The sequence below is a fragment of the Oryzias latipes genome, chromosome 12 (genome assembly GCF_053564925.1).
Source record: "Oryzias latipes strain Hd-rR chromosome 12, Olatipes_Hd-rR_3.1".
Classification (NCBI taxonomy): domain Eukaryota; kingdom Metazoa; phylum Chordata; class Actinopteri; order Beloniformes; family Adrianichthyidae; genus Oryzias; species Oryzias latipes.
In genome coordinates this window covers 15,811,106-15,821,624 of record NC_136248.1, presented here as the reverse complement: position 1 = coordinate 15,821,624, position 10,519 = coordinate 15,811,106, and the positions used below count along the sequence as shown (strand labels likewise).

At 38.4% G+C, this 10,519-nt stretch overlaps 1 protein-coding gene across 1 annotated transcript; it reads right to left on the bottom strand.

Annotated features, from left to right (window-relative positions):
• Positions 1–872: 872 nt before the first annotated feature.
• LOC144996335 (uncharacterized) lies at positions 873–3,448 on the bottom strand. Its single transcript, XM_078955727.1, has 5 exons — positions 3,313–3,448; positions 2,461–2,529; positions 1,868–1,942; positions 1,499–1,552; positions 873–1,421 (listed from the first exon to the last, which is right to left on the bottom strand). The coding sequence occupies exons 3-5, from the start codon at positions 1,901–1,903 to the stop codon at positions 1,197–1,199; spliced, it is 315 nt and encodes a 104-aa protein (XP_078811853.1). The 5' UTR covers positions 1,904–1,942; positions 2,461–2,529; positions 3,313–3,448; the 3' UTR covers positions 873–1,196.
• Positions 3,449–10,519: the final 7,071 nt, after the last annotated feature.

Below are 10,519 nucleotides of genomic sequence, written 5' to 3'. Positions count from 1 at the left end.
ATTTGTCATTCAAACCCCTAGTTTGACTCTCCATTAAGGACTTGCTGGTCCTAAAAAAGAATTTGGAAAATTGCTCAAAGTAACACAATCCTACAATCTACGCTTTTCCTTAAAGCTGCAAAACATACAATTGCTAAAATATAGTAACATCAAAGCCCCAAATGGCAAAAAGAACACCAGTAACTATGATATTCTATGAAAATACCTCAGTTATTTATACATTATTTCTGCTTTAGAAATGACTGATGTACAACATCCACTTGCACTGTTTTCTCAAACTATAATTACATCAAAATATGGGATCTGCTTTAAACTATAATTCTATAACATAATACATCAATTCTTTAACACCAATACTAAGTAATCTGGGAAATATCAAAACAAACATACAAACTAAACTAAACATTGTAAACATTATTTTTTAGGGGAGTGCGGGTCCAAACCATCAAATACTTATAATTAATGTTAACTATACTGAACTAAATCATGGTAATTAGGAAATACAAATAAATTAGGTAGAGAAATGTATTCAAAATAAAAACTGAAACTCAAAACTAAAATTGAAATTATTTCAAAATGTGGTTTTGAGATTATTTTACACAAAAAAGTATTTGACCTACACTACCTTAAAAATCTTTTTTTTTTTTCCAGCCAAGACCACTTCAATTTGTTTTTTATCGTCTTCTCACAACTGAGGTCGTGACCACGCTCAATAATGACGATGCCTGCCATTATTTTAACACAAATTTGATCGCAAACTCTTCAGATGCGTTTGTGAAAGTTTAGCGTGGGTCCGCCAGTTTTGGTCTCTAGGGAAGCAAGTCACGCTGACCACGTGGTGCAGACAGAGCCAATCAGACCCGTCGACGCATCCGAAAGCAACTAAAACGTCCCGTCATTGGTCAATTAGGCCGGGAAGACGAAAGATGGCCACGACCATAGAGGAAGCGATCTGCGGAGAAATATAGAAAATAAAGCTAAAATTAGCTGATTTCAGACCATTTTCTAATCCGGAAAGCGATTTGTCCGTAGAGATCAGGTCTTTATTTCCCGGAAAGTACGTTCGGTTTGCTCAAAAACCCGGATTTCCGGGAATTCCCGGAAGACTTTCATCACTGATTAAAAGAGTCGGCTCTTTAAGCCTGAAACCTTAGACACAACTTTGCCCTACAACTCTATTACAGTTTTTCTTTGAATTACCTCAAAGGTGTTTCTGAGATGAGGATGGTAATCAGATTTGTGCTGTAAATAAGGTCAAAAAAGCCTTGGCAACTGCCACTCTTGACACTTGGTGGGTCGACCACCACAGCCTGGGAGATGTGGACCATGAGAATGTCCTCTTCCTCGCCACTTTCCATTAGGAGGGAAATTCCCACCGTGGTGTCCTCGATTGCCTCCTGGATTGCTGCATGGTCTTCATTCTAAAGAACACAGAAAATATTCGTGTGCACAGTTTACATTTGAAGTTTAGTTAAAACGTCTAGATTACACAACTCACCTGTACTTTGAATAAACCCCTGAACTTGCTTATATTGGCGAGAAGGTCAGCAGTCTGAAATACAAAGAGACAACAAATTTTAAATTCACATGAAAACTTAAGAAAAATACAATTCTTACCCTTGGCTCATCAATAAATGTTATAGTTACTGGGTTAACAAAATCATTATATCCTTAGTGTCATGTTAACAGAGGTAGTAGGATAACTGATCAATCATCAATTTCATTATTTATTATGTATGTATCTTTCTGCATAAAAGTTGTGTGTAAAGAGTAGGGCTGGCAATCTTGATTACCTCAGGATTCGATGACAATCCAGGAGACAATAATTCCAATAATATATGGTAAATGCATGGTGAAAGGGACCCACCTGACTCAGTGAAGACTGGAGCATGGACCCCAGCATGATCAGGGAGGAGCAGTTGGAAGTGTTGTGTGAGGAGCACTGTAAATAAATCAGGAAATAAATATAGAGAGTGACACTTCCACAGCTTTGTTGTGTAATTTTACTAACTAAACATGCATTGGTTTGAAATCAATAGCTGCAAAAATATTCTGAAGAAATTAGACCAGAAAGAACATTTGACACCCCCCTCCCACCACAGGATTCAAACCACGCTTAATGAGAACCCGCGAATTTTGAGATGGAAACTGCAAAACTAAACTAGCAGATCGGGAGTAGCTAATCCCCCCACCCATAAAGGATTCCCATATGTGACGGTGTGGCACCGTCAGATGCCGAGGGGGGGCCACACCGGGTTTTATTGTTTGTATTTTGTATGCTATGATTACCACCTGTGGTGCCGCCTGGCTGGGATTGAGAGCAACGCCCCGTGGGCGTGGCATCCCACTTAAAGGTGAGCACTGCAGGTGGCGAAAAGAGAGGAGTGACAGTGTGTGCTGTATGCTGCGTGGCCCTGCGTGTAGCATCAGTGTCGGCAATAAAGAACAGATCCTCCTCACCTTGGCTCCTCTGCATCCTTTCTCGGCGGGACCCCGTCACACCATATTAATTTATCAAATAGGGGGAATCTGTGAAGTAGTATTACAGACATTATTATAACCAAGGCTGTAAACTTTTTACTACACATTATACACTTGTTCCAAAAGGACATAAATATTTTCACTCCATTTTAAACTCTCAAAGCTAAAATCTCCATAGAAAAATATGTTCAGCATCATAGAATGAAAACAAAGCTCTGATTGAAACCAAAGATCTATGTAAACTGGACAAACCGAACGCATTCTGTGCACGAGACGCGCACGGAGAATGATTGACAGCTGACTGAGACAGAAGTGCGGTGCTGTTTGCTGGTCAAATAATGCCGTCCTTAAGCTAGCTCATGGTGGAACGGTATGGAAAAACGAAATAATGATAGTAATGATAGCTTCTCACATTTTCCTTCAATTTCGGTCTCAACGCAGAATTTAGCAAAAAGAAATCCACTTAGTGACGATGAACCCCCATGGCAAAGGTTTTCGCCTGTGGGAAAAAAATAAACCGCCGTGCCCGCGAGCGCCCACTGCCCCTTTGTCAAAAGCGAATTCCTACGGCATAACTACTCGCCACTCTTCCCCGCACATCGTTTGAAATCACCGTGTTTACCGCTGAATCTGTCTTCGACGTGAAAGAATTTACCGCGCTCACCTCCCCCTACCTGCCGTCAGAGGGCTGCGGCCGCCAGCGACAAAAGTGGCGCGCAGAGCCTTAACTTTGATAACTACGACAAAAGTGGGTTACAAAGCTCTTCCCCGTGAAAAAATAACAGTAATGATAAATGAATTAAATTAATTTGTTAGATTAAATTAATTTACCTTTTTTAAGCTCCTCCGGCCAGCAGGTGCTTGCAGCTTCTCTAAAATGGCTGACTGCAATGTTTCTCCTCCTGGAATGCTTCTTCACCGATGGGGTTTACTTATCCAAAATTAAGGGGCAAAGGATCAAGCATAACTATTTCATGTTTTGTCAACATGATTTAAATATATAAAAGTAACACAACAAGAAATTATGTGTGATTTTCAAGATTATATTATGTTTCGAAGGTAAACATAATTTGTTCATATTAAACAAACATGTTTAGTATTTGTAAATTGAACAACCCCACTTTTCCCGTTTTTTCAGTGTGGTCACCAGTGGGAACAGACTTTTAATGCACTACATCTCCCAGCAACCCCAGCGTGCGGTTTCTGAGTGCTGCACACCTGACTCTCATTCACCAAATCCATTGAAAGCATACTTACACACTGCATTGAGCCACACTCAGTGCGAGGTATTGTTTGTGCCACTCTGCCTTCTTTACCAAGTGTTATATGTGGACCTGATCTTCTGTCTCCTAACCCTGTTTCTGATTCCGTTTGCTGCCCCGAATCTCGCCTGGATCCTGCTACTCCTGTTTCTCCTTTGATGCTCCCATGCTCATTATCGACCTCTGCCTGCCTGACCCTGATTTAGCCGAGCTAATAAACCTGCTGCAATTGGGACCAGCTGTCTGTTTTGTGACAGATGGAGCAGTTCACATCAGAGCATCAATCAGTTCGAAACATTTCAAAACCATCTTTTTTTATGCAAAGAAACAAGTCCTCATTTAGCTTTCACATTTAAATTTGTTACAGCACTGTGACTCCTGATTATTTTGTCCTTTCCCATTTACTTTACAATTATCTGTTTGATGAACTTAAAAATAGTTAGTAAAAAATTCCCAAACTATTTGACTAAGAAATATTGATGAAATACCAGACATGCAAGATACGTTTCAAGTCTAACATGTTTTTTTCTGTTTCTGTAAAATTTCTTTAAAAAAGAAAGCGCAGAAGTTCCTTCCAAGTCAGAAAAATGAAGTGAAGCTTTAATTTTTCTCTTTTCAAAGAAAATCCCCCTTATTTGTACTTACGTGGAGATGATTTGTTTTTTATTTATTTATGTAAGCTGACTTGAAAGGATTTTGCAGTAATGCTAGTCTGTCAGTGGTCAAAGATTCCAAGCTGGCTGAATCCTGTATGAAGCGAAGCTGCAAACACAAGTTAGAGAAAATCCAAGGCTTCTTTAAAAAACAATGTTGACTGCAATATCAAGATGGAACATATTGCGAAGACAGAGGAGGTTCAGTTTTGCCCACTGCCACATCACAGCAAGAAGATCTCACACACTGCAAATGAACGACTTCGTTTTTTATGCCTCAGTTAAGGGTCCAATTGGGTGTATTCAGACTGAAAATTTGTTCCGGATTTTTGGGGAAAACCAACTCTGGTTCACTTTAAGGGTCTGAATACATTCCAAAAGACGAATACATACTATCATCACCCAGTCTGTGATATTGAGAAGTTTCTGTCTCATCAAATGATTAAAGGTGAGTTTATAGCAAAAAAAAATTTTAAAGACCTTTACATAATGTTGCCTGATTTATCTGAATAAGGTCTTTTTGATGTTCGACTTTTAAGTTTCTTTTTTTCCTTGTGTTGCACTAAACACACACAGCTGGTGTTTGTTTTGTTCTCATGCATTATTCTGTCACATGTACTGGGCAACAGAACAACACTGAAGATTGGGTTGCAAGTTTTAGCCAAAGCCAGAATCCCATTATAACAAAGAAAGCATTTCACTCAAGTTTCTGTGCTGTTTTAGAAAAGAAAAAAGAACAAAACAACCCAAGAAGCAAAATTCTAACTCTGACAAAAGGGTGAACAACAACTGTTTTTTCTCTCTGAGATTTATGTAACTTTAGTAAACAGATGCGTTCTCTACAGAAGACATGGTACATATTAACTGACAAAGTCTCCAGAAAAAAAGAAAAGGGGAACCACGATATAGCGAAGGAAAACTATTGTGAATCTTGGCCAGGACACTCTTGGAAAAAATATTTTTAATCTCAATGAGTTTTTTTATTCTGGTTAAATAAAAGTTAAATAAATAAAAGATTCCAAATACAATTTTTAGACATTACATTTAAAAAAAGAAAAAGTTACTGAGTGCAGTGAGTAAAATGTCACGTTACATCCGGCACAAAGTCTGAGGTTTGACCGCAATCTTGTTTCCAATTTCTGCATTATTATGACACTTTTTCTCTATTGTTCTTTCTCTCCGCTATCGCTCATATCCCACTAATTCATAATTATTAACACACCATAAAGAGGAAAAAGTTCCATTTTGGAGAAGAACAACTTCCACTTCCAGCATGAAGTGGAGCTCCATGCGTCACATTGTCTGCAGCTAAGGTGCATCTCAATGCATTACAACAAAAATGTTTATTTGTGATAATTACTAAAAGTATTTACACTGTCAAATATTTTGGAATAGCAAACAGAAATCCAACCAATAGATCTCTTTAGTTTAACTGCAAATTCCTAATTTTTTTCACAAAAGTTTTAATACATGGAGATTGAGGTGCAGCTGTCGTTTTGCTAAAAATAGCCAAATGACCTCAGAAAGAAGTTAAACAGAACGTGGTGAAATATAATTGACCTTTGCATTTAATTTCCTATTACATTAGATTCCCCTCTTCCCCTCTGCTGTGGCAAAGGACATCATCTCCTTGGATGAACTCAATATCATTAACAAATATCTAAAAGTTGGAATTTCAATCAAACATGAAATAATAAATAAGGAATGATTAATTACTGGTAACTACGGCTAATTATTTACTGATTAACCTCTTGGGCGCCTTTTTTTTTTGTAGGTTCAGACAGTTTTCCGATGACTTTTGGGCTGGAAAACCAGGACTATGGTGCAACATTGACAGTGTTCCATTTGCGCAAAGCGAAACAGGGTGTCAGTGAAATTCACAGACAAGATTTTCACATTTTTGAACAGCCTTATTTAAAATGTTCCTGCATCATTTTGGAGATTTTGAACAATTCAATTTGATCCGATTCACTGACCTCAAATTTCATTTAAAACTTCAACCAATGTGACCCAGAGACAAATACCTGGGTACTGAACAGTGCAAGTGAAGTTTTTTCAGATCCTTCGTATTTCTTGCAAGATAATCAAGTGTAAATTAAATATTTGTACAAACAAACAAGTAAACCAAAATCTCAAACATTTTGGTTTCATTAAGTTTATCCCACTGTTGTTGTTTCACATCAAAATACAGAGCGGAACATTACTGGAACATTCTACCATGTTACAGTAAAATAAATATACCGTGCCTCAATCCAAATGGTATTTTCCAAGATTAATATAGCCGATTTCTTTTATTTTTCAACGATTTTATGATGATATAGGTCAATTCGATTACATCAACAAAACAGATCAATCTGGTTGGATCCTAGGAACATACATCAATACATTTACAGTGTTTCTCCGCTTATTCGTGTTTCGCTATTCGCACAATTTCCGAGGAAGAGGGGCAGAGATAAAGAGTACGCCGGGCCGTCGTCTTTCTTGCCGGCTGCTAAAGAATATTTGACAGCGAACAACTGCTGGTTTCTCCAGTTCCTGAATCGCTACCAACAGAAGTTTGTGCCCCTGCATGGAAAAATGGCATCAGCTGACTTAGAAGCAGCCGGAAAATGTCCTGATACGCTGAGGAAGATGAGCGCGGAGAATAATTATCATCCGGATGAATGAATGGGGGATGAACCGAGCCTCTTCTGGAAGAAGCGACGCTAACATCATACTGCAGGATCTCTTCTACTTAACTGATGAAAGAGGAAGCACAGACTCCTGGCTTTAAGGGACAGAGTGAGACTCCTAATGTGTGTTACAAAGTACGGTTTGGTACAGTCTATTGATCTAAATAAAAATGAAAAACCTCTTTATGTTAAGCAATATTCCAATGTTCTTTAATGAATGTTATACAAAGCATCAGAAATGTATTAGAAGTGTTTTTCATGATTAAGAATGGGTGACAAACATTCTTCGGCCGCGGGGCGAGGGGTGGTTCTCTGTATTTGTGAACTCTGCAGATTGACGGATGTCTCTTGTCCCAAATACTATACTAGACTTCTAATTAAAGAAGATCTAATCCTGGATGACTGTTACGTTTCTGTTAATAATGTGAACTCAGATCAAGTTAAATCACTCTTTTCATTTTGAGTTTATATTAAGTATAACCAACATTATCTCCCTCTGGATGTTGGCATTTAAATACTCTGAAGCATTGAGTAATTGGAAAAGCAGAAATATGATTCCCTTATCTAATATGCTTTATGGCTCTCTGCTGATGTTTAGGTTTCTATTGTGAGAGAGAGCAGGGTGAATAAACAATAACAACTTACACGTTACTTTCATTCTCAACACTTTTACACTTCAATTAATATTTATGATCAGATTAGTTGAAACAAATGAAACATTTTTACTGTTACTTATTATTGCTTTAAAAATAAACTAAAAGCATATTTAAATCCTCACAAAATAATATATTTTTTACAGAAATAATTTTAAAAATTGTATGAATGGTCATAAGGAAGTGAATATCAAAAGAGGTGGAGCAACAAGGTTGATGGCCATACAAAAGCAGAATCAGACCTCGCTGGTTTATCTGCCAATATTGCAAAACTGGAAGGGTGCTGAAGCATCCAGGGGACGCTGTGGTAAAATACCAATTTTATAGTTCTATAGCTTGCTGGCATGGTGAGTCTAAACTGTTAACTATGCTTTAATCTTTTCTAGATTTTTTACACCTGGTTAGTTAATGTTTTCCAGCTTTTTAGGTCAAGGACAATATCAAAAGGGTAATCCCTTTTACATATTTATGAAGCCAAATTTTACCCAAGTTGTCTATTTTCATACTTTTCAGAGTGTTTAAAGCATATTCCTTTTTTAAAATATTTTGTTTGTATTGTACTGTATTGTTCCACCAGATTAAGCTGCACAGTCAAGGAATGGTCCATTTTCAAAAGTATGTCATACATAAGGTGGACCGAACTGTAAGGCATTAAGTGACACAAAAGTCAAAGGTAAGTCCATCAGTGTCAGTTGTAAGAGCTCTCTCTCCCATTCTAGTCACCGACGGGATCCATACCCGGATTATTGACTCATTACATCTCCCAGTCGCTTCAGCGCATTGTCCCTGAATGCCGCTCACCTGGATCCCACTGACAATCACCCACCTGGGATGCAGCAGTAATCAACCTGTTACTTAAGGCTCATTTCCAATCGTTCCATCTCCGCTGAGTTGACACAAAAAACAGAAGTTTCATTAATCAATCAGAATGTAAACCAGAATGAAAATGTACATGCTCACACGATAAGGCACGTTAACACAGCAGATAACGCCACAAAGAATGCCGAAAGTTTATTTGTGTAACTTCAAAAACATTAATTCGTATATGACACAAAACATGTATTTTACAAGGATTAAAACACCGGGTTGACGGAATAAACCACTCCTCCGGAATCCAGGAGGGAGGAGAGACAGACAGGAGATGCAACAGAGTGACGGACATACGACAGACTACTCACGGTGGAATCGCAGACAGACATCTGTAAATTCGGGGTCAATGCACCGAGCCTCGCTCAGTGGGAAGTATTGTTTGTACCGTATAGCCGGCAGTACCAAGCGTTTACATCCAGACCTGACCCTGATTCTGCCCCGACTCTGTTTGTCTGCCGCCTGCCCCGACCCATACCTGAACCTTGATCACCGAAGCCTGCCCTGAAACTGCTGTGTCTGCTCTGTCAACCAGTCTGTTCAACAAACCTGCTGCATATGGAACTGGTGTGTCCCCAACAATCAGACTCGTTAGAAACAACCATTGTATGCAGCAGAATTAATTCTTATATAATACAGTCTGGATTACAAGGCACTGTTGTTTTTTGGGAAAAATAAATAAGGCTTTTAAGTATACCTTGTAGGGCAAAAAATATGGTATTCAAAAAGTCCTTCTTTTCTGCCCTTTTACTTGTTTTGGAGGCTACTCCTCCACAAAAACAAGACAGGATTGGTATAATAGACCCAAAACGTTTTTGATGTTTGTAAAAAAAAATGCACAAGGTAATGGGATTGTTTTTCCTGGGATTGTTGCTAAAAAAGCCCCACAGAAGAGAATGACTTCAGAATGAATCTAATAGTAACGACAAAGACAACCTGACAGAGAAACAGTTTAAAAGTGAGGCAGAGAAGAAAAGTCTGGGGACAATGGGAGGTTGCTTGAAAGGCAAAAACCTGTCGTAGCCAGCAGGGGGTGAGAGAATAAACAACAAAGGGTGTCGTTCCCTGGCGGCTATAAGAGAGGAAAAACGAATAAAAAAGAAAAGTAAAGAAAAAAATAATCTGAGAAGGAGAGGCTAAAATCCAGCAGTGTTTAAGCAGCAAAAAAGAGAAAGCAGAGAGAGAATAAATGTGCTACCTCTTGTATCATTGTGTCTCGCTGGGCTGTCTTTTCTCTGTTATGGGGTGTAAGCGGAGGGAGAAGCGGTTGCCTGTGGCGTGAAGCTGAAAGGGCAGGCAGGGAATATTTGTGTTTCTGTTTGCTGAACTAAAATGTGCCTCTTGACAAATAACAATATTTCCACAGATGATGCAGAGTGCCTTTTGGCTCTTGTAGTTTTTTTGATTTGTAATACAATATTTCTCTGGGTGACATTAATAAATATAAACCACAAAAAAAGGGGTGCCCTTTTTTATTGTGATAGTCAGTAGACCTCCTATATTGCTTTATCTGCATGTAGGAGAAAAAGACAAAAACTCAACTTAGTTTAGATTAACTTGAACTGAACTAGCAAAAAAAATAGTCATTAAGAGGTTTTAAAACAAATGCGTCTTTTTTCTTTTCAAAATAAACACACTGATATGCTATGTTGACACCAAACAAAATTCACACACCCTTCTCTGTTTAAAAGTGTGGCAAAATCGCTGGTGGATGCTTGTCCAAAAATGTGTTCATAAACCTGACACTCCCACCACATGTGGGAAAAGCTACTGTCCAAAGTTTTTAGCCTCATCTCCACATGAAAGCATTGACTATAAACCTGTGCTATCTACAGTCAGTGCATGGAAAACATGGATGAGGTTCAGAAATCAGATTTATTTGTTTTAGAGAGTTCTACAAAGGCATCTGTAATCACATCTCCATGTCTGGG